Genomic DNA, 24,928 nt, shown 5'->3' with positions numbered 1-24,928 from the left:
TTGAGCCCAGGAGTTCAAGGTTGCAGTGAGCTATGATTGAGCCACTGCACTCCAGCCTGGGCAACAGAGCAGACTCTTTCTAAAAAAAAAAAAAAAAAAAACGAGGTGGGCAGATTACATCTGAGGTTGGGAGTTGAAGACCAGCCTGACCAACATGATGAAAACCTGTCTTTACTAAAAATTATAAAAATTAGTTGGGTGTGGTTGCACATGCCTGTAATCCCAGCTACTCAGGAGGCTGAGGCAGGAGAATCGCTTGAACCTGGGAGGCAGTGGTTTCAGTGAGCCAAGATCATGCCGTTGCACTCCAGCCTGGGCAACAACAACAAAACTCCTCAAAAAAAAAAAAAAAGAGGGGGGGAGATAAAGGAGAACAGTTTCTGCCTCACGAGGCTCAGTGCTCAGTAAGTAAAGAGAAAACTGAGTAAGCACTCACAAGGCACTGAGGTAAGTAACAGTGGGAAACAGGAGTATTTAATTCAAATAGTGACAGCCACAGAAGGAGTCTGTTCCTGACCACAGTTTGGGATTTGCAGGTGTTTGATCAGGAAGGAACACTTCAGGTGGAATTGTGTATTCCAGCAATTACGGGTAGCTTAATATGAGGGAGATAAGAACGGAGAGGCAGGCAGCAGAGACTTATAATGCATTTGTATGCCACACTAAGGAGTATGGAAATTATCCTAAAGGCAATGAACGGGGAACCACTGAAAAGAATCAGAGAATATGACAATAATTTGATTTATGGAAGACCAGTCTTGGTACAGTGCAGAGAAAGGGCTGAACATGCTGGCATTAGAGACATCAGTATGTCCCTCCAAGTGAAACAGACCAGAACCTGAAAGAGCTTCTCCACTTGTTAGCTGTAAGTCCTTATTGAATTAATTAACTTCTCTGAGCTCCAATTTCCTTAAATCGAAAGTGAGGAGAGTAATATTTACGTGTCAGAGTTACTCTGAGAATTAAGAGATAATGTATACAGCATGCTTAGTATGGAGCCTGGCACCTGGTAGCTGCTGCACAGCCACTAATATGAGCTAGACTGTAAGCTGCTCAAGGTCAGCTGATGGTCTTACTCCATCTATAAAGGTCCCAAGGCTTAGCACTAGAAATGATTCCCAGGAACCTCGATATGTTTGTTGAGCAAACAAAAACAAATATTAATATGTCAGTGATATTACAAAATCAATATCAAGTCTCATTTTAGTTCAAACCAGGACTTGGCTGGAGTGATCCTTTTAAGATTAAAGGCTTTACTTCACTGGCAGAATTGTCTCTAGCTAAGTGGCTGAAAATACGATAGAGAAATTTCAATTTCACGATTTCCTTTGAAACAAAGAAATGGCACATTTTCTAACTATATGATGTTGTGAGAAGTAATATTTTTATTCAAGCCTATTGCATGTTGGCAAAGCCAAATTTAAATGTCCTACTTGGGGGCCAGATGTGGTGGCTCATGCTTGTAATCCCAGCACTTTAGGAAGCTGAGGGGAGTGGATCACCTGAGGTCAGCAGTGTGAGACCAGTATGGCCGACATGGTGAAACCCTGTCTTTACTAAAAACACAAAATTAACTGGGCATGGTGGCAGGTGCCTGTAATCCCAGTTACTCGGGAGGCTGAGGCAACAGAATTGTTTGAACCCAGGAGGCAGAGGTTGCGGTGAGCTGAGATTGCACCATTGCACTCCAGCCTGGGTGAAAAGAGCAAAACTCCATCTCAAAAAACAAACAAACAAACAAACAAACAAACAAACAAACAAACAAACAAACAAACAAATAAATGTCTTACTCAAGCCTTGCTTGCAATGAATGAAATCTCACCTTTAAGAAGAAAGGCATAAAGGAGAGTTTAATTCCCCGAGCAAAAGCAATGGGTTTTAATTCTTCTCGGAGCTTAACCAGTTCAGTAAGGTCAACCTCATCACAATAACCAAAATGAGGGATCTTCAGGGCTGCAGACATAGTCTTGACCATTGCTTTCTGAAATCCTGAAAGCATTCAATTGTTATTCATTTATTTAAATTCTTAAATCCCGTCATTATTATTTTTTTTTATTTAAGAAACTAAAGTCGTTGAACCCAGGAGGCAGAGACTGCAGTGAGCAGAGGTCACGCCACTGCACTCCAGCCTGGGTGACAAAGCCAGATTCAATCTCAAAAAAAAAAAAAAAGAAAGAAAAACAAAAGAAAAGCTAAAATGGAAGGTTCTCTAATGTTCTTTCCTTTCTCAGTTAAACCTTTCCTCACAACACTCTCTTCATTACATTACATTACATTATATTGGAAGTCACTAATTTTAAAGCTGGAACATTGACTGCATCATGACACTCAGTCGCAAATGCAATAATGTAGCAGGTAACTGCTTTAAATGCTGTGTTATATAAAAAATGCAAAAGAATGCAAGCCATATATTTCCCTAACAGCTTTCCTGCAAAGCCACTCTTCTGGAAGTTAATCATTCCAAGAGTTTATAAATAAATTAAAACTAGTTGTTTTGAAAGCTAACTACAAATAGTGAATGTTTAAAATATCCTGCATGTGTCTTCCAACAGCAACTGTCAGTATACGAAGAAACCTGCTAATGTATTACCTTCAGAAAAACAGTACATATACATTGGGAGTGTTTCCTGGAAAAACTATATTATTTTACTATTAAAAAATTATATACTGACTGAAGTTGAACTTTCCCTTAAGTCTTCAAAACACCATATTATATACATTTATCTACTGAGATAGATTCCCCCAAAACAAAATAACTACCCTTTATTATTATTATTATTATCATTACCTTTTATGGGCTCTGTTTTGTCTTTGCCTGTGAATACCGGAGGTTTTGATACAGGTATGGGAATAGTCATGTCTTTTGGCTTTGGTGGAGGTGGCATAATTTCAGCTTTCGGTGAAGGAGGTAATATAGCTCCTGTCTGCTTTTCCAAATAGTTGAGGATATCTTCTTTAAGTATTCTGCCATCTTTTCCTGAGCCAACAACTTCACTCAGCTTAATCTAAAAAATGATATATTTTAATGCCAAAAATACAACTACTTAAAAACATTATTAAAGTTTCAAAATGGAATCTGATCAACTGAAAATAATATGCATATATATATATCTAACAAATTAGTAAACGGAAATAACCTTTTCATTTTCTACTTAAGTACTCATTTATTACTTTTGTATACACTGTTTTATGTACATGTGGTAACCATCAGATACCCATATTATATATAATCTAGAGCTATTTATGAAAACTTACTTAAAAAAATTTTTTTTGTAGAGACAGAATCTCACTGTTGCCCTGGCTGGTCTTGAACAACAAGCTTCAAGCCATTCTCCCACCTCAGCCTCCAAAAAGTGCTGGGATTACAGGCGTGAGCCAATACGCCCAGCTGAAAACTTATATTTTTATACTCAAGTATTTTAAAATCTCTTGCATAATTCTTACTCAAACATTTCTATTCCTAGGGACTGTATAAGAAGAGGGAGAACTGAGAATTTAAGGAGAAACTAAAGGCTGTAACAATATTAGACCAATGTCTCTGATGTTAAAACCAATGTCTCTGATGGTTAAAAACGTAACAGCTTAAATAATCACAATACAAAAGCTCTCTCAAATTAGTTATTTTTCTGGTAGTTGGTTTGGAAAGATCAATACGAAACACTTAATTCTATTTAAATACAAATAAACATAAAAGCTTGGAATGATCTCTCCATACATAGCATGCATTAATTTCCTAGGGATCGGCCCCACTTCATTTGTATTAGTGCATCTCTAAGGATATCTAAAATAATAAAGAACTTCACTAAGGCAAATGCTAAGTTTGCAACAAATGGACTCTGAAAATTTAAACAAATAATTTTTAGGCAGTTACAAGCAACTGTAAATGCCACTGGTTCTTAATTTTAAACAAACTCAATTCATAAATATGCAAAATGAAAGAAAAAGGATGATTTCTGATATACCTAAATCTTTTTTTTTTTTTTTTTTTTTTTTTTTTTCATCAACTGCACAGTTTATTGATTGGGATGACTTGATCTCAAGGCAACTGGGACAGCAAGTTAGAATTGGTGTGGAGTAAAATTTCAGTTCAGTTGAAAAAATAAGGTTTCACAGTTTGAACCATCAGTCAAAGAAGGAACTGCCTGGTGAAGTGGTGCGAATTCCAGCACGTAGAGAATTTCAGGTTGAGTGCAAATACTACTTCAGAGAAATGTGAGAGCCTCAAATTCTTCCAGCTAAGTGGTGGTCAATCTTGGCTGCACCTCAGAATCATCGAGGAGAGATTTGAAAGCTCTTTCCATTCTCAAGCCACAGTGTTTGTTGATGAAATCAAAATTTCTGGGTGTGCGACTTAAGGTATCAGAATTTTTTTTTTTTTTGAGACAGAGTCTTGCTCTGTCGCCAGGCGCCAGGCTGGAGTGCAGTGGCACATCTCGGCTCACTGCAACCTCTGTCTCCTAGGTTCAAGCGACTTTTTTTTTTTTTTTTAAATTTTTTATTGGATTATAGGTTTTGGGGTACATGAGCAGAGCATGCAAGACAGTTGCGTAGGTACACACATGGCAGTGTGCTTTCTTTTCTTCTCCCCTTCACCCACATTTGGCTTTTCTCCCCAGGCTATCCCTCCCCACCTCCCCCTCCCACTGGCCCTCCCCTTTTCCCCCCAACAGACCCCAGTGTTTAGTACTCCCCTTTCTGTGTCCATGTGTTCTCATTTTTCATCACCCACCTATGAGTGAGAATATGCTGTGTTTCATTTTCTGTTCTTGTGTCAGTTTGCTGAGGATGATATTCTCCAGATTCATCCATGTCCCTACAAACGACACAAACTCATCATTTCTGATTGCTGCATAATATTCCATGGTGTATATGTGCCACATTTTTCCAATCCAGTCTATTATCAATGGGCATTTGGGTTGATTCCAGGTCTTTGCTATTGTAAACAGTGCTGCAATGAACATTCGTGTACATGTGTCCTTATAGTAGAAGGATTTATAATCTTTTGGATATATACCCAGTAATGGGATTGCTGGGTCAAATGGAATTTCTATTTCTAAGGAATCGCCACACCGTCTTCCACAATGGTTGAACTAATTTACACTCCCACCAACAGTGTAAAAGTGTTCCTTTTTCTCCACATCCTCTCCAGCATCTGTTGTCTCCAGATTTTTTAATGATCGCCATTCTAACTGGCGTGAGATGGTATCTCAATGTGGTTTTGATTTGCATCTCTCTGATGATCAGTGACGATGAGCAATTTTTCATATGATTGTTGGCCTCATATATGTCTTCTTTCGTAAAGTATCTGTTCAAATCCTTTGCCCACTTTTGAATTGGCTTGTTTGTTTTTTTCCTGTAAATCTGTTTGAGTTCTTTGTAAATTCTGGATATCAGCCCTTTGTCAGATGGGTAAACTGCAAAAATTTTTTCCCATTCTGTTGTTTGCCGATCCACTCTAGTGACGGTTTCTTTTGCCGTGCAGAAGCTGTGGAGTTTCATTAGCTCCCATTTGTCTATTTTGGCTTTTGTTGCCAATGCTTTTGGTGTTTTGTTCATGAAGTCCTTGCCTACTCCTATGTCCTGGATAGTTTTGCCTAGATTTTCTTCTAGGGTTTTTATGGTGCCAGGTCTTATGTTTAAGTCTTTAATCCATCTGGAGTTAAATTTAGTGTAAGGTGTCAGGAAGGGGTCCAGTTTCTGCTTTCTGCACATGGCTAGCCAGTTTTCCCAACACCATTTGTTAAACATGGGATCCTTTCCCCATTGCTTGTTTTTGTCAGGTTTATCAAAGATTGTATAGTTGTATGTATGTTGTGTTGCCTCCGGTGCCTCTGTTTTGTTCCATTGGTCTATATCTCTGTTTTGGTACCAGTACCATGCTGTTTTGATTACTGTAGCCTTGTAGTATAGTTTGAAATCCGGTAGTGTGATGCCCCCCGCTGTGTTCTTTTTGCTTAGAATTGACTTGGCTATGCGGGCTCTCTTTTGGTTCCATATGAAGTTCATGGTGGTTTTTTCCAGTTCTGTGAAGAAAGTCAATGGTAGCTTGATGGGGATAGCGTTGATTCTGTAAATTACTTTGGGCAGTATAGCCATTTTCACGATATTAATTCTTCCTAACCATGAACATGGAATGTTTCTCCATCTGTTTGTGTCCTCTCTGATTTCGTTGAGCAGTGGTTTATAGTTCTCCTTGAAGAGGTCTCTTACGTTCCTTGTGAGTTGTATTCCAAGGTATTTTATTCTTTTTGTAGCAATTGCGAATGGCAGTTCGCTCTTGATTTGGCTTTCTTTAAGTCTGTTATTGGTGTAGACGAATGCTTGTGATTTTTGCACATTGATTTTATATCCTGAGACTTTGCTGAAGTTGCTTATCAGTTTCAGGAGTTTTTGGGCTGAGGCGATGGGGTCTTCTAGGTATACTATCATGTCGTCTGCAAATAGAGACAATTTGGCTTCCACCTTTCCTATTTGAATACCCTTTATTTCTTTTTCTTGCCTGATTGCTCTGGCTAGAACTTCCAGTACTATATTGAATAGGAGTGGTGAAAGAGGGCATCCTTGTCTAGTGCCAGATTTCAAAGGGAATGCTTCCAGTTTTTGCCCATTCAGTATGATATTGGCTGTTGGTTTGTCATAAATAGCTTTTATTACTTTGAGATACGTTCCATCGATACCGAGTTTATTGAGGGTTTTTAGCATAAAGGGCTGTTGAATTTTGTCAAATGCCTTCTCTGCGTCAATTGAGATAATCACGTGGTTTTTGTTTTTGGTTCTGTTTATGTGGTGAATTACATTTATAGACTTGCGTATGTTGAACCAGCCTTGCATCCCCGGGATGAATCCTACTTGATCATGATGAATAAGTTTTTTGATTTGCTGTTGCAATCGGCTTGCCAATATTTTATTGAAGATTTTTGCATCTATGTTCATCATGGATATTGGTCTGAAGTTTTCTTTTCTTGTTGGGTCTCTGCCGGGTTTTGGTATCAGAATGATGTTGGTCTCCTAAAATGATTTGGGAAGGATTCCCTCTTTTTGGATTGTTTGAAATAGTTTTAGAAGAAATGGTGCCAGCTCTTCCTTGTGTGTCTGGTAGAATTCGGCTGTGAACCCGTCTGGACCTGGGCTTTTTTTGTGTGGTAGGCTCTTAATTGCTGCCTCAACTTCAGACCTTGTTATTGGTCTATTCATAGTTTCAGCTTCCTCCTGGTTTAGGCTTGGGAGGACACAGGAATCCAGGAATTTGTCCATTTCTTCCAGGTTTATTAGTTTATGCGCATAGAGTTGTTTGTAATATTCTCTGATGATGGTTTGAATTTCTGTGGAATCTGTGGTGATTTCCCCTTTATCATTTTTTATTGCATCTATTTGGTTGTTCTCTCTTTTATTTTTAATCAATCTGGCTAGTGGTCTGTCTATTTTGTTGATCTTTTCAAAAAACCAGCTGTTGGATTTATTGATTTTTTGAAGGGTTTTTTGTGTCTCAATCTCCTTCAGCTCAGCTCTGATCTTAGTTATTTCTTGTCTTCTGCTGGGTTTTGAGTTTTTTTGGTCTTGGTCCTCTAGCTCTTTCAATTTTGACGATAGGGTGTCAATTTTGGATCTCTCCATTCTCCTCATATGGGCACTTATTGCTATATACTTTCCTCTAGAGACTGCTTTAAATGTGTCCCAGAGGTTCTGGCACGTTGTGTCTTCGTTCTCATTGGTTTCGAAGAACTTCTTTATTTCTGCCTTCATTTCGTTGTTTACCCAGTCAACATTCAAGAGCCAGTTGTTCAGTTTCCATGAAGCTGTGCGGTTCTGGGTCTGTTTCTGAATTCTGAGTTCTAACTTGATTGCACTATGGTCTGAGAGGCTGTTTGTTATGATTTCAGTTGTTTTGCATTTGTTGAGCAGTGCTTTACTTCCAATTATGTGGTCAATTTTAGAGTAGGTGTGATGTGGTGCTGAGAAGAATGTGTATTCTGTGGATTTGGGGTGGAGAGTTCTGTAAATGTCTATCAGGTTTGCTTGCTCCAGGTCTGAGTTCAAGCCCTGGATATCCTTGTTGATTTTTTGTCTGGTAGATCTGTCTAGTATTGACAGTGGAGTGTTAAAGTCTCCCACTATTATTGTGTGAGAGTCTAAGTCCTTTTGTAAGTCCTTAAGAACTTGCCTTATGTATCTGGGTGCTCCTGCGTTGGGTCCATATATGTTTAGGATCGTTAGCTCTTCTTGTTGTATCGATCCTTTTACCATTATGTAATGGCCTTCTTTGTCTCTTTTGATCTTTGTTGCTTTAAAGTCTATTTTATCGGAGATGAGAATTGCAACTCCTGCTTTTTTTTGCTTTCCATTTGCTTGGTAAATCTTCTTCCATCCCTTTATTTTGAGCCTTTGTGTATCCTTGCATGTGAGATGGGTTTCCTGGATACAGCACACTGATGGGTTTTGGCTTTTTATCCAATTTGCCAGTCTGTGTCTTTTGATTGGTGCATTTAGTCCATTTACATTTAGGGTTAATATTGTTATGTGTGAATTTGATACTGCCATTTTGATGCTAAGTGGCTGTTTTGCCTGTTAGTTGTTGTAGATTCTTCATTATGTTGATGCTCTTTAGCATTCAGTGTGATTTTGGAATGGCTGGTACTGGTTGATCCTTTTTATGTGTAGTGCCTCTTTTAGGAGCTCTTGTAAAGCAGGCCTGGTGGTGACAAAATCTCTGAGTACTTGCTTGTTCGCAAAGGATTTTATTTTTCCTTCACTTCTGAAGCTCAGTTTGGCTGGATATGAGATTCTGGGTTGAAAGTTCTTTTCTTTAAGAATGTTGAATATTGGCCCCCACTCTCTTCTGGCTTGTAGTGTTTCTGCCGAGAGATCTGCTGTGAGTCTGATGGGCTTCCCTTTGTGGGTGACCCGACCTTTCTCTCTGGCTGCCCTTAGTATTCTCTCCTTTATTTCAACCCTATTGAATCTGACGATTATGTGCCTTGGGGTTGCTCTTCTTGCAGAATATCTTTGTGGTGTTCTCTGAATTTCCTGCAATTGAGTGTTGGCCTGTCTTGCTAGGTGGGGGAAATTTTCCTGGATGATGTCCTGAAGAGTATTTTCCAGCTTGGATTCATTCTCTGCATCCCCTTCTGGTACACCTATCAAACGCAGGTTAGGTCTTTTCACATAGTCCCACATTTCTTGGAGACTTTGTTCATTCCTTTTTGCGCTTTTTTCTCTAATCTTGGTTTCTCGTTTTATTTCATTGAGTTGGTCTTCGACTTCAGATATTCTTTCTTCTGCTTGGTCAATTCGGCTATTGAAACTTGTGCATGCTTCGCGAAGTTCTCGTATTGTGTTTCTCAGCTCCTTTAATTCATTCATATTCCTCTCTAAGTTATCCATTCTTGTTATCATTTCCTCCAATCTTTTTTCAAATCTTTTCTCAAGGTTCTTAGTTTCTTTGCATTGATTTAATACATGATCTTTTAGCTCACAAAAGTTTCTCATTATCCATCTTCTGAAGTCTAATTCCGTCATTTCGTCACAGTCATTCTCCATCCAGCTGTGTTCCCTTGCTGGTGAGGAGTTTTGGTCCTTTCTAGGAGGTGAGGTGTTCTGGTTTCGGGTGTTTTCCTCCTTTTTGCGCTGGTTTCTTCCCATCTTTGCGGATTTGTCCGCTGGTCGTCTGCGTAGTTGCTGACTTTTCAATTGGGTCTCTGAGTGGACACCCTGAATGTTGATGATGAAGTATTTCTGTTGCTTGGTTTTCCTTCTACCAGTCTAGCCCCTTCGCTGTATGAGTGCTGAGGTCCACTCCAGACCCTGCTTGTCTGGGGTGCACCTCTAGCAGCTGTGGCACAGCGAGGGATGCTACCAGTTTCTTTTTCTGCTATCTTTGTCCCAGGATGGTGCCTGCCTAATGTCAGTCTTTTGGATATAGAGGGGTCAGGGAGCTGCTTGAGGAGACAGTTTGTACTTTATAGGGGTTTAATTGCTGAGCTGTGAGCTGTGTTGTTCATTCAGGGCTGTTAGGCTGCTATGTTTGATTCTGCTGCAACAGAGCTCATTAAAAAAACCCTTTTTTTTCTCAAATGCTGTGTTGAGGGGTTTGGGCTTTATTTTTGGATGTCCGTTGAGGTCCTGCCCAGCTAGGATGCAGACTAGCCACTGTTTGCCTGCCGAGGCTCCGCCCTGCTGTTGTGAGGCTCGCCCTGGCTCCGCTGTTCTGCTGTTCTCCGCCACGCCCTGCGGCGGAGTCTCTCTGTTGTAGCGGGTTGCCTCGGCGACGGCAGGCTGCGTCAGCAGTGGGCGTGTATCTCAGTAGGGACGGGTTGCCTTGGCAACGGCTGGCTGCGTCAGCAGTGGCCGTGTATCTCAGTAGGGACGGGTTGCCTCGGCAACGGCTGGCTGCGTCAGCAATGGGCGTGTATCTCAGTTGGGGCGGGTTACCTCGGTAATGGTGGCCGCCCCTTCCCCTCAGAGCGTCTTGGGCCCTCTGCACGGGGCTTGTTTGAAATCGCGGTTTTGTTCGTCCCACTGGGCCAATCCTAACGCTCTGTTCCTGCAATCCCCTGGGCTGGCCCACTGTTCAAGTCTAGCTCAGTCTCAAGTCCAGCCCTCTCACGTCTCCAGTTGCTGGTTCAACGGGGCACCCGGACAAGTGCGCCCTGTGGGGAGCGCTGGGTAGGGCCGGCCGCCGCCACCCCGGCTGCCGGCTTCGCCAGGCGGAATATCTGCCTGGCGTCCCGCGTCTCCTCTTCACTTGGGAATTTCCCCGTTCCGTGAGCAACAAAGATCAGTCTGGAAATGCAGCTCAGACTCACCTCTCCGCAGACACAATGAGAACTCCAATCCTGGGTTGTTCTCACAGCGCCATCTTGAGTCCTCCCCCACCTAAATCTTATATTTAATTTTTAGTGATCATACAAGTACTCTACCCAAGTATTCTACACACATCTTTAGGGAGGGTTTTAGGAAAGCGAAATCACACATTTCTTCTATGTATTTCTTTCTGTATTATTAAGAAAAAAAATTTAAATGCTTTATAGAATTCAAAGCAATATGTTAAATCACTATTTCATCCGATGCCCTTAATAACATAGCATTCCATGTTACTATATCTATTTTCTGCTATGCTAAATGGTCTTCATACTTAAATGCATTTAATGGCTACATACAATTTCATGAAGCGCACAGAACATAATTTGACTTTGAACACATATGCATCTTCTAATTTTTGGTTATATAAAATACAAGGAAGGATGTATCCTATTTCCTTGGGATAGTTTCCTAGTGGCAGGATAACTGGCTGAAAGGATTTGAATATTTTAATGACTCTATTACATATTTCACAAAACATAAACTTTAATTTTTTCCACAGCAACTTTACTTTTCTCAAAAAGAGACAAACGAAGAGCCTCATTGTGGGCACAGCGGAAAGTATCGAGACTTCAGAACCAGGCAGATTTGTGTTCCAATCCCTAGTTCAGCTTACTTGGTTTTAGATAAATCAATCAACCTTCCTGCAGGGTCCTTGTGAGGATTACAGGTAATGTGTCTATAGTGTCTGACACACATGTGCTCAAATAATGGAGGCAATGATTGTTGCGGCCATATATAACATGTAAGAGCACAGGATGTGGAGTGATATAGACTCACTTTTGAATTCTGGCTCTGCTGCTCTGTTAGTTGTATGACCTCAGACTAGTTACTTAAACCCTCCAAGTCTTAAAATAGATCCTTATTTTACAGGGTTAAATGAGATAATATGCGAATACCTATCACAGTACCAGGGAGCCACCTTGCCTGGCACTCCACCCTCCATTCAGTCAATGACTTGCAGAGGAAATACAAAAGGCCAGCCTCCTTGCCTCAAAGCAGTAATTCTGTGGTTCTCCCCTTCTCCCTCAAATCAGTCCTTTTTTGCCTTTGGACAACGGCAAGCTTTGGGACAGACCAGATGCTTGATACCATATCCATGTCTGGCCAATTTCCCTTCTCTTTCCTTTCTTATTCTGCTTCCTTCATTCCCTTGACAGGTTTTCCCTCCTTCAAATTCCTATCTCGTGCTGTGCCTCTAGAACACCTGACCTAAGACCTGGCATTTACAAATGCTCAATAAGTGATAGCTCTTACTGTTATTAGGCTCTGAGAAAGAATAATAAAACCACACTGCTCAACTGATGGTAAGTAGTAAGTTTACAACTTCTCATTTCTCCCATGTACTTTCATGCAACTATCATTTTTCAGTAGCAAATATTTTCATGTTTCCTTAAATCATTGAGCCATTTCGTCACAAGAGAGTTAGCTAATTTTTCAGAGATAAAATGTACACTTTCTTGGGTCTAAAATTAAGAAAACTTACATTGTTTTCCATTGCCAGACGGCGAACTGCAGGAGTTGCCAGTGTTTTTCGGCCCTTTATTTCTTGGTGTGTATGTTCATCATGAGACACTGCAGGAGTTTCAACAACATCTTCTTCTGAATCTGGTAACAAGGTAAAATTTAACTTCAGTTGAAAATTAAAAAAAAAATCTTAGTGGCCTATAATATGTAAATAAATTAAAGTTTATAGTCTAAATGTATAATAGTTGAACTACTTCAGAATAGGAAAAGACAGCTATCCTAATGGTATGAGTAGAGTGGGGTATGTGTATGCTGGTACCTGGTACTGTTTAATTATTAGTACCTGGTAGATATGTCACTCCTGTTGAAATAATATGCCAGCTACAAGTTAAAAAAAATGAGAGTTTTCCTCAAGAAATTTTAAAACCTGTTGTGGCCGGATGCAGTGGCTCATGCCTGTAATCCCAGCAGTTTGGGAGGTCAAGGCAGGAGGATCACCTGAGCCCAGGCATTCAAGACTAGCTGTACATTCGAGACCCCATCTGTACAAAAAATTTACAAATTAGCTGAGCTTGATGGCACATGCCTGTTGTTCCAGTTACTTGGGAAACCGAGGTGGGAAGATTGCTTGAGCCCAAGAGGTCGAGGCTGCAGTAAGCTGTAATTGCATCGCTGAACTCTAGCCTGGATGACAGTGTTGTATTTTAAACATTTTTCTAATAAAATTCGAATTTACATTTATAAACAGCATGAAATTTCAAATGTAAGATAGATTATATTAAAAACTTGGGCTGGATGCAGTGGCTCACACCTGTAATCCCAACACTCTGGCAAGCCAAGGTGGGTCAATCACTTACTTGAGCCAAGGAGTTCAAGACCAGCCTGAGCAATAAAATGAGACTCCGTCTCTACAAGTGAATTTTAAAAATTAGCTCGGTGTGATAGCACATGCCTGTGGTCCTAGCTACACAGGAAGATGAGCGGGGGAGAATCACTTAAGCCTAGGAAGTCAAGCCTGCAGTGAGACACGTTGGTGCCACTGTACTCTATGTTGGGTGAAAAAGTGAGACCTAGTCTCAAAAGAAAAACCGCAAAAGAATCATATAATATTTGACAATCTTGAATACTTTCCTGAGATGACACACATTTAAAATTTTGCTCTGCTTTGAATAGTTGCAGAAATACTGTGGTGGCCAGACATGGTTGCTCACACCTGTAATCCCAACACTCTGGGAGGTAAAGGCAGGAAAACTGCCTAAGGCCAGGAGTTCGAGATCAGCCTAAGCAACATAGTGAGACTCTCGCTACAAAAAATTTAAAACTTAGCCAGGTGTGGTGGTGTGTGCCTGTGGTCCCAGCTACTCAGGTGGCTGAAGTGGGAGGACTGCTTGGGCCCAAGAGGTCAAGGCTGCAATGAGTCACGATTGCATGACTGCATTACAGGTCGGGTGACAGAGCAAGACTGTCTCAAAAAGAAATGCTGTGGCTAATGCTAATTATTTTATTCTCTAGCTCTGGATTCTTGTCATTAGAAAAACTATCTTAGGCTACTAGCATATATTTCTGCAAGCAAAAAAGAAATTTTTTGAGAGAATTTAATTGTCAAATTCTGCTGTTAGGAAATCAGTGATGTATATGTATAGCAGAAACTGTCTAAATGGCAAAGACTGATAGAGCTTCTGAAAATGAGCAGACAACTGAATTTGCTTTGACAAATTTGACATTCAATTCTAGGTAAATAAAAATCTTCTACTGCTACCACTGTGATAAGACAGTCTATTCATTCCTCTTACTAGTCTATGAATTGGCCCAGCAGAGCTACAAAAAAACTCTCCTAAAGGTGAGGAAGGGAAGAGAAAAAAACCCAAAATTTGTATTGAGCATCTATTATGTGTCAAATATTGTGCTATGTATTCAGTGTCTTATTTTACTGTTTAAGATAGGTATTATTTTCATTTGAACTGTTTAAGATAGGTGTTATTATCCCTATTTACAGACAGTTTAAAGAGTGAGGTTTGACAGATGAACAGATTGGCTCAAGGTCAGATTAATAAATCTAAGAGCTGAATTCAATCCTAGGGCTCACTCAGTCTGTGCTGTTTCCATTAGTTAATGGCCCTAGTAAATTTTCTTCCTGGTCAAAGTAGCTAGAATACAACCCCTGTAGTTCAAGGCATAATTCTGTTGAATTTTTAGAAACCCTGTACATTCTCTACATCTGTTAAAATCACTGGAGACATGAGTGAGAAAGATTAGCACAGGGAGCCAAGATCCAAAGGAAAATCAGGGGATTCAATGGTAGGAACCCCAATATGGTAGGAACTCCCATGCTAACTTGGATAATGCATATTTGCTGAAGAGAATGTATAAATATCCATATATCAGATATAAAAATTATTACATATTTCCAAAAGACCAAGTAATTTATTGCTACTCACCTTTCTGGAAAACATTTTGTGATATATCTACCTACATAGTACTACCCTTTTAGAGTAACTTGGGTATAAATATGAGGGACAAACTTACTTGTGAGAAGTCACTCACATATTATTTGTAGTAGTCAGGTAGCTGTTGGAAGAAAGCTGTCTCTTAACCAAGTAATAAAATACTACCTTACTACACAGCACTTTAAATTATCTTCAAAGTGTTTGTTTTATCCATTTATTTTTTTAATGGAAACATGGTCTCACTATGTTGCCCAGGCTGGTCTTGAACTCCTGGCTTCAAGTGATCCTCCTGCCTTGGCCTCCTTCAGTATTTTTACACATTTTCTTCTCTGATTATTACAAAAATGTTACAAGTATGCAGGACAGATTTCTCAATGTTACCACTGTAGAAATGGACTCGAAGTTGACCAAACTTAAATTTCACAAGTCTCCCCAAATGATGTGATTTTAGTGTTTCTAGCATTAGACTCTAATCTACAACAGGCTGTACAAAATGAACAGTTAGAGCTACCAAGAGCATCTACTATGACTAGCATTGAACCATGCAATTTATGTTACTGAATATAATTTAATTAAATGATGCACTACATTCTTGGAGTGGTTTTATGTCAAAGAGCTTTTCTTTAAAACATTTTGTACTAATCCTGGTAAACATTCACTATTATAAAATCTATATATTTACAAACTAAACTGTGTTGTTTTAGCAGAATTTTGGAAATATGCATATGTACAGTGTTAGAAAAGTAACTCCTGGCCGGGCGCAGTGGCTCACGCCTGTAATCCTAGCTCTTTGGGAGGCCCAGTTAGGCGGATCATGATGTCAGGAGATCAAGACCATCCTGGCTAACATGCTGAAACCCCGTATCTACTAAAAATACAAAAAAATTAGCTGGGCGTGGTGACACACGCCTGTAGTCCCGGCTACTCAGGAGGCTGAGGCAGAATTGCTTGATCCCAGGAGGCAGAGACTGCCGTGAGCCGAGATCGTGCCACCGCACTACAGCCTGGGCAACAGTGCAAGACTCTGTCTCAAAAAATAAAAAAAAGAAGAAAAGAAAGTCAGTCCCATTGCTCTAGATGCAGAATGAAGCTGATATCCATCCTTTCTGAACTAAATTATCAATATAACAATATGGTTAGAGCATGGGCTTTAGCATTAAACGGAGCTGGGGTGAAATCCTAGCTCCACCACTTACTAGCTATGTGATCACAGGCAGATTATTTAACCTCTCAGAATCTCAATGGTCCATGTGTCAAATGCAGCTATTACATTTGTTAAATGAGATGTATACATAGCATTAGCACAGAGAAACCAATCAATAATAGAAGTTGATGTTAAGGGGTAAATGCAATATAATGGCAGAATGATATGGGTTTTATCAAGTATTCTGCTAAAGCTCACGTCCCTCTTTCTCCTCCCTTCACTGCCCCATGGTACCTTCTCAACTAGGTATAGTAATTCTCCACTTATCTGCAGGTGGAGCATCCTGGCAACTTCATCTTAACAGAGCTTCATGGCCCAGAGTACCTAAAATAGGTTCCACATAGCTTCAGCATTAAAACCGTGCACTTGACCCAGAGGAAAGGTATTTAGACTCTCAATCAGCTCCTATTTACCACTGTTAGCAAATACTTCTTAACAAACTTGGTTATTTGTCTTCTCAGAAAGTTAGGAAGGTGGGTGATGACCTGGCACAAGGACAATCTAAACAGACTGGAAAACTAAAAATCAAATGCAGAATTGTGCTGTTTATAGTACAACGGTGAATGTTCATAACATGTCTGCATAATCAAAAAAGCTTACTCAGTAGCCTCACTTTAAGAGGTAACACATATGAAATTTTAAAACAAAATTAATGCTTTCTCTCAAAAAAACAGTTTTTGAAAAGTTTTGGTACAAAGAGCTTTAGCTGTTTAGAAAAGCGAGTAATCGGGAGAGGACTCAAGATGGTGCTGTGAGAACAACCCAGGATTGGAGCTCTCGTTGAATCCGCAAAGAGGTGAGTCGGAGCTGCATTTCCAGACTGATCTTTGTTGCCCACAGAATGGGGAAACTCCCAAGTATAAAAAAGACACGGGACGCCAGGCAGTAGGTCTGCCTGGCGAAGCTGGCAGCCGGGGTGGCGGCAGCTGGCCCTACCCAGCAATCCCCACAGGGCGCGCTTGTCCAGGTGCCCTGTTGAACCGGCAACCTGAGACTTGAGAGGGCTGGACTTGAGACTGAACGAGACTTGGACACTAGGCCAGCCCAGGGGATTGCAGGGACAGAGCGTTTGGGGTACCCAGTGGGACGAACAAAACCGCGATTTCAAACTATCCCGAGCAGACGGTCCGAGATGCTCTGTGGGGGAGGGGCGTCCACCACTACCGAGGCAACCTGCCCCAACTGAGATACACGCCCACTGCTGACGCAGCCTCCCGTTGCCGAGGCAACTCGTCCCTACTGAGATACACGCCCACTGCTGACGCAGCCTGCTGTTGCCGAGGCAACACGCTACAATGAAGAGACTCCGCCGCAGGGCGTGACGGAGACCACAGCAGAGCCTGCAGGAACAGGGCGAATCACACAACAGCAGGGCGGAGCCTCGGCAGGCAAACAGTGGCTAGTCTGCCTCCTAGCTGGGCAGGACACCTCAACGGACATCGAAAAATAAAGCCCGAACCCCCCAACACAGAGCATTTGAGAAAAAAAGGGTTTTTTAAATGAGCTCTGTTGCAGGAGAATCAAACATAGCAGCCTAACAGCCCTGAATGAACAACAGAGCCCATAGCTCAGCAATTGAGCTCCTAAAAAGTACAGACTGTCTCCTCAAGCAGCTCCCTGACCCCTCTATATCCAAAAGACTGACATTTGGCAGGCATCATCCTGGGACAAAGATAGCAGAAAAAGAAACAGGTAGCATTCCTCACTGTGCCACAGCTGCTAGAGGTGCACCCCAGACAAGCAGGGCCTGGAATGGACCTCAGCAGTCGTACAGCGAAGGGGCTAGGCTGGTAGAAGGAAAACCAAGTAACAGAAATACTTCATCATCAACAATCTGGGTGTCCACTCAGAGACCCAATCGAAAAGTCAGCAACTACGCAGACGACAAGTGGATAAACCCACAAAGATGGGAAGAAACCAGCGCAAAAAGGAGGAAAACACTCGAAACCAGAACGCCTCGCCTCCTAGAAAGAACCAAAACTCCTCACCAGCAAGGGAACAAAGCTGGATGGAGAATGACTGTGACGAAATGATGGAATTAGACTTCAGAAGGTGGATAATGAGAAACTTTTGTGAGCTAAAAGAACATGTATTAAATCAATGCAAAGAAACTAAGGAACTTAAAAAAAGATATGAGGAAATGATAACAAGAATGGATAACTTAGAGAGGAATATGAATGAATTAAAGGAGCTGAAAAGCACAATACGAGAACTTCGCGAAGCATGCACAAGTTTCAATAGCCGAATTGACCAAGCAGAAGAAAGAATATATGAAGTCGAAGACCAACTCAATGAAATAAAATGAGAAACCAAGATTAGAGAAAAAAGCGCAAAAAGGAATGAACAAAGTCTCCAAGAAATGTGGGACTATGTGAAAAGACCTAACCTACGTTTGATAGGTGTACCAGAAGGGGACGAACAGAATGAATCCAAGCTGGAAAATACTCTTCAGGACATCATCCAGGAAAACTTCCCCCACCTAGCAAGACAGGCCAACACTCAAATGCAGGAAATACAGAGAACACCACAAAGATATTCTGCAAGAAGAGCAACCCCAAGGCACATAATCATGAGATTCAACAAGGTTGAAATAAAGGAGAAAATACTAAGGGCAGCCAGAGAGAAAGGTCAAGTTACCCACAAAGGGAAGCCCATCAGACTCACAGCAGATCTCTCGGCAGAAACACTACAAGCCAGAAGAGAGTGGGGGCCAATATTCAACATCCTTAAAGAAAAGAACTTTCAACCCAGAATTTCATATCCAGCCAAACGGAGCTTCAGAAGTGAAGGAAAAATAAAATCCTTTGCGAACAAGCAAGTACTCGGAGATTTTGTCACCACCAGGCCTGCTTTACAAAAGCTCCTAAAAGAGGCACTACACATAGAAAGGAACAACCAGTACCAGCCATTCCAAAATCACACTAAATGCTAAAGAGCATCAACATAATGAAGAATCTACAACAACAAACAGGCAAAACAGCCACTTAGCATCAAAATGGCAGTATCAAATTCACACATAACAATATTAACCCTAAATGTAAATGGACTAAATGCACCAATCAAAAGACACAGACTGGCAAATTGGATAAAAAGCCAAAACCCAGCAGTGTGCTGTATCCAGGAAACCCATCTCACATGCAAGGATACACAAAGGCTCAAAATAAAGGGATGGAGGAAGATTTACCAAGCAAATGGAGAGCAAAAAAGAGCAGGAGTTGCAATCCTCATCTCTGATAAAATAGACTTTAAAGCAACAAAGATCAAAAGAGACCAAGAAGACCATTACATAATGGTAAAAGGATTGATAAAACAAGAAGAGCTAACGATCCTGAACATATATGGACCCAATGCAGGAGCACCCAGATACATAAGGCAAGTTCTTAATGACTTACAAAGAGACTTAGACTCCCACACAATAATAGTGGGAGACTTTAACACTCCACTGTCAATATTAGACAGATCAACCAGACAGAAAATCAACAAGGATATCCAGGGCTTGAACTCAGACCTGGAGCAAGCAAACCTGATAGACATTTACAGAACTCTCCACCCCAAATCCACAGAATATACATTCTTCTCAGCACCACATCACACCACTCAAAAATTGACCACATAATTGGACGTAAAGCACTGCTCAACAAATGCAAAACAACTGAAATCATAACAAACAGCCTCTCAGACCATAGTGGAATCAAGTTAGAACTCAGAATACAGAAACCAACCCAGAACCGCACAGCTTCATGGAAACTGAACAACTGGCTCTTGAATGTTCACTGGGTAAACAATGAAATGAAGTGAGAAATAAAGAAGTTCTTCGAAACCAATGAGAATGAAGACACTACATGCCAGAACCTCTGGGACACATTTAAAGCAGTCTCTAGAGGAAAGTATATAGCAATAAGTGCCCATATGAGGAGAATGGAGAGATCCAAAATTGACACCCTATCATCAAAATTGAAAGAGCTAGAGGAGCAAGATCAAAAACACTCAAAACCCAGCAGAAGACAAGAAATAACTAAGATCAGAGCTGAGCTGAAGGAGATTGAGACACGAAAAACCCTTCAAAAAATCAATAAATCCAAGAGCTGGTTTTTTGAAAAGATCAACAAAATAGACCACTAGCCAGATTGATTAAAAATAAAAGAGAGAACAACCAAATAGATGCAATAAAAAATGATAAAGGGGAAATCACCACAGATTCCACAGAAATTCAAACCATCATCAGAGAATATTACAAGCAACTCTATGCACATAAACTAGTAAACCTGGAAGAAATAGATAAATTCCTGGACTCCTGTGTCCTCCCAAGCCTAAACCAGGAGGAAGCTGAAACTATAAATAGACCAATAACAAGGTCAGAAGTCGAGGCAGCAATTAAGAGCCTACCACACAAAAAAAGCCCAGGTCCAGACGGGTTCACAGCCGAATTCTACCAGACACACAAAGAGGAGCTGGTACCATTCCTTCTAAAACTATTTCAAACAATCCAAAAAGAGGGAATACTTCCCAAATCATTTTACGAGACCAACATCATTCTGATACCAAAACCCGGCAGCGACCCAACAAGAAAAGAAAACTTCAGGCCAATATCCATGATGAACATAGATGCAAAAATCTTCAATAAAATATTGGCAAGCCGAATGCAACAGCAAATCAAAAAACTTATTCACCATGATCAAGTAGGATTCATCCTGGGGATGCAAGGCTGGTTCAACATACGCAAGTCTATCAACGTAATTCACCACATAAACAGAACCAAAAACAAAAACCACATGATTATCTCAATTGACGCAGAGAAGGCATTTGACAAAATTCAACAGCCCTTTATGCTAAAAACCCTCAATAAACTCGGTATCGATGGAACGTATCTCAAAGTAATAAAAGCTATTTATGACAAACCAACAGCCAATATCATACTGAATGGGCAAAAACTGGAAGCATTCCCTTTGAAATCTGGCACTAGACAAGAATGCCCTCTTTCACCACTCCTATTCAATATAGTTCTGGAAGTTCTAGCCAGAGCAATCAGGCAAGAAAAAGAAATAAAGGGTATTCAAATAGGAAAGGTGGAAGCCAAATTGTCTCTATTTGCAGACGACATGATAGTATACCTAGAAGACCCCATCACCTCAGCCCAAAAACTCCTGAAACTGATAAGCAACTTCAGCAAAGTCTCAGGATATAAAATCAATGTGCAAAAATCACAAGCATTCCTCTACACCAATAACAGACTTAAAGAAAGCCAAATCAAGAACGAACTGCCATTCACAATTGCTACAAAAAGAATAAAATACCTTGGAATACAACTCACAAGGAACGTAAGGGACCTCTTCAAGGAGAACTACAAACCACTCCTCAACGAAATCAGAGAGGACACAAACAGATGGAGAAACATTCCATGTTCATGGTTAGGAAGAATTAACATCGTGAAAATGGCTATACTGCCCAAAGTAATTTACAGAATCAACGCTATCCCCATCAAGCTACCATTGACTTTCTTCACAGAACGGGAAAAAACCACCACGAACTTCATATGGAACCAAAAGAGAGCCCTCATAGCCAAGTCAATTCTAAGCAAAAAGAACACAGCGGGGGGCATCACACTACCGGATTTCAAACTATACTACAAGGCTACAGTAATCAAAACAGCATGGTACTGGTACCAAAACAGAGATATAGACCAATGGAACAAAACAGAGGCACTGGAGGCAACACAACATATCTACAACTATACAATCTTTGATAAACCTGACAAAAACAAGCAAGGGGGAAAGGATTCCCTGTTTAACAAATGGTGTTGGGAAAACTGGCTAGCCATGTGCAGAAAGCAGAAACTGGACCCCTTCCTGATACCTTACACTAAAATTAACTCCAGATGGATTAAAGACTTAAACATAAGACCTTGCACGATAAAAACCCTAGAAGGAAATCTAGGCAAAACTATCCAGGACATAGGAGTAGGCAAGGACTTCATGACCAAAACACCAAAAGCATTGGCAACAAAAGCCAAAATAGACAAATGGGACCTAATGAAACTCCACAGCTTCTGCACGGCAAAAGAAACAGTCACTAGAGTGGATCGGCAAACAACAGAATGGGAAAAAATTTTTGCAGTTTACCCATCTGACAAAGGGCTGATATCCAGAATTTACAAACAACTCAAACGGATTTACAGGAAAAAAACAAACAAGCCCATTCAAAAGTGGGCAAAGGATATGAACAGATACTTTACGAAAGAAGACATATATGAGGCCAACAATCATATGAAAAAATGCTCATCGTCACTGGTCATCAGAGAGATGCAAATCAAAACCACATTGAGATACCATCTCACGCCAGTTAGAATGGCGATCATTAAAAAATCTGGAGACAACAGATGCTGGAGAGGATGTGGAGAAAAAGGAACACTTTTACACTGTTGGTGGGAGTGTAAATTAGTTCAACCATTGTGGAAGACGGTGTGGCGATTCCTCAAGGCCTTAGAAATAGAAATTGCATTTGACCCAGCAATCCCATTACTGGGTATATATCCAAAAGACTATAAATCGTTCTACTATAAGGACACATGTACACGAATGTTCATTGCAGCACTGTTTACAATAGCAAAGACCTGGAATCAACCAAAATGCCCATTGATAATAGACTGGATTGGAAAAATGTGGCACATATACACCATGGAATATTATGCAGCAATCAGAAATGATAAGTTTGTGTCGTTTGTAGGGACATGGATGAATCTGGAGAACATCATCCTCAGCAACCTGACACAAGAACAGAAAATGAAACACCGCATATTCTCACTCATAGGCGGGTGATGAAAAATGAGAACACATGGACACAGAAAGGGGAGTAGTAAACACTGGGGTCTATTGGGGGGAAAAGGGGAGGGCCAGTGGGAGGGGGAGGTGGGGAGGTATAGCCTGGGGAGAAATGCCAAATGTGAATGAAGGGGAGAAGGAAAGAAAAGCACACTGCCATGTGTGTTCCTACACAACTGTCTTGCATGCTCTGCTCATGTACCCCAAAACCTAAAATCCAATAAAAATTAAAAAAAAAAAAAAAAAAAAGAAAAGCGAGTAATCATTTTACTGTATTAAATAAATAGAGGCTAGAGAAAGCATCTGTCACCACATCAGCTGTAAAGAGAACTCGGTGTAACACAATTTAAACTGAGTTGATTTTAGTTTAGTTTTGGTTTTGAGGCAGGGTTTCCTCTGTGTGAGTAGTCAGGACTACAGGGGTGTACTACCTAATTTTTGTATTTTTAGTAGACATGGGGTTTCACCATGTTGGTCAGGCTGGTCTCAAACTCCTGACCTCAAGTGATTCACCCTGGCCTCCCAAAGTGCTGGGATAACAGATATGAGCCACTGCATCCAGCCTGAATTCAGCCTTTAAAACTTCTTCCAGCTTATGGGAAATATAAGGACTAGGGGAACAAGTTAAATAACACCACAACACAACAAGGCAAATTGAAAAAGTTTGACATTCTGCAAAACAAAGGTAGTCTCTTCAAATCAGTGTCGTGAAACAAAAGTAGAGGAGGATGAGCTAGACTAAAAGAGACTTAAGGGATATAACAACTAGGTGCAACATATGCTCCTATATTGGACCCTGATTAAAAAAAATTGAAATATCAATATCCCCCATATTTTTGGGGATAATTTAGGAAATTTAAATATGGTCCATGAATCATATAAAATGGAAATGGGCCAGGAGTGGTGGCTCATGCCTCTAATTCCAGCACTTTGGGAGGCTGAGGAGGGCAGATCACTTGAGGTCAGGAGTTCAAGACCAGCCTGGCCAGTATGGTAAAACCCCACGTCTACAAAAAAATACAAATATTAGCCAGGCACAGTGGCGCACACCTATAGTCCCAGCTACTCGGGAGGCTGAGATGGGAGAATCGCTTGAATCTGGGACGTAGAGGGTGCAGGAAGCCAAGATTGCACCACTGCACACCAGCCTAAGTGACAGAACGAGACTCTGTCTCAAACAAACAATCAACAAAATAAAATTGAAACGTACTGTCATGAAAACACAGATGAACAAAGAAAACAGATTAGACTATGGCATATGTAATATAGGATTTTAGTTAAAAAAATTAGCTACATGTACATATACGACCTAGAAAAATGTCTGGAATGATATACGCTAATACATTGTGTGTGACTTGTGAATATTAGGATTTTTGTTGTTGTGTTGGTTTTCTATCTTTTAGAACTTTCTGCAATGCGCACCTCCTGCTTTTATAGTAATAAAAATTTAAGTGGTAGGAAACCTTCAATAAATCATCTTCTAGCTTTCAGAGGCAACATATCATAGTAGAAAATATTCTAGACAAGGACTCGGACAACTAAGTTCTTTTTTTTTTGGAGAGATATCTGAAATAGGAATCAGGACTGCATTTCTTGCCCTGGCTCTGCCACTAACTCACTGGCAATTTGTTTCCTCTCTGGAAAATGAAGTAGTTGGTCCAGAGGATCTGTAAAGTCCCTTCTGGATCCAAATAATGAAATCATAATAACAATCTAAATAATTCAGAAATTCACAGCTGATGCCCTTTATTTTTATATGACCATAAAATTCTATGTCAAGGTAAGTCACGTATATATGGTGATATTACCAATCACTCATGCATTAATATCTTACAGGTTAGGGTGAAGATTAAAGAGAAAATGTGAAAGAAATTCTCAAACTGTAAAGTGAAATACTGCCGGTCATTAATAACATGTATGCACGGAATTATTACGTCCATTACTATCTTCCAGACTCTGCTTTTACTATTTGGCTTTTGGGACATCAAATAAGTTCATATCCAAGGAATGCAAATGGAAGAGGAGGAGGTTTTATTTGAAGAAAGCCTATGATTACATATTTTACTTTTTTGTTGTTGAAAATAGCCTTACGCTACTGCGGGAGTAAAAAGACCCAGGGAAAGGCATTGAGATAA

General features: G+C 40.5%; 1 protein-coding gene across 20 annotated transcripts in view; it reads right to left on the bottom strand.

Moving 5' to 3' along the window:
* DBT (dihydrolipoamide branched chain transacylase E2) overlaps positions 1–24,928 on the bottom strand; it is a 72,764-nt gene that overhangs the window by 11,866 nt on the left and 35,970 nt on the right. For all 20 annotated transcript variants that reach the window (XM_078332651.1, XM_078332652.1, XM_035252291.3 and 17 more), the window contains 3 exons: positions 12,344–12,465; positions 2,789–3,005; positions 1,823–1,989 (listed from right to left, as the gene is read on the bottom strand). In XM_078332651.1, the coding sequence (XP_078188777.1) occupies positions 1,823–1,989; positions 2,789–3,005; positions 12,344–12,465 (506 nt within the window). The remainder of the gene's footprint in view (positions 1–1,822; positions 1,990–2,788; positions 3,006–12,343; positions 12,466–24,928) is intronic.

The sequence above is a fragment of the Callithrix jacchus genome, chromosome 7 (assembly GCF_049354715.1).
Source record: "Callithrix jacchus isolate 240 chromosome 7, calJac240_pri, whole genome shotgun sequence".
In the NCBI taxonomy this organism is placed as follows: domain Eukaryota; kingdom Metazoa; phylum Chordata; class Mammalia; order Primates; family Cebidae; genus Callithrix; species Callithrix jacchus.
This window is presented reverse-complemented; position numbering and strand designations above follow the sequence as displayed.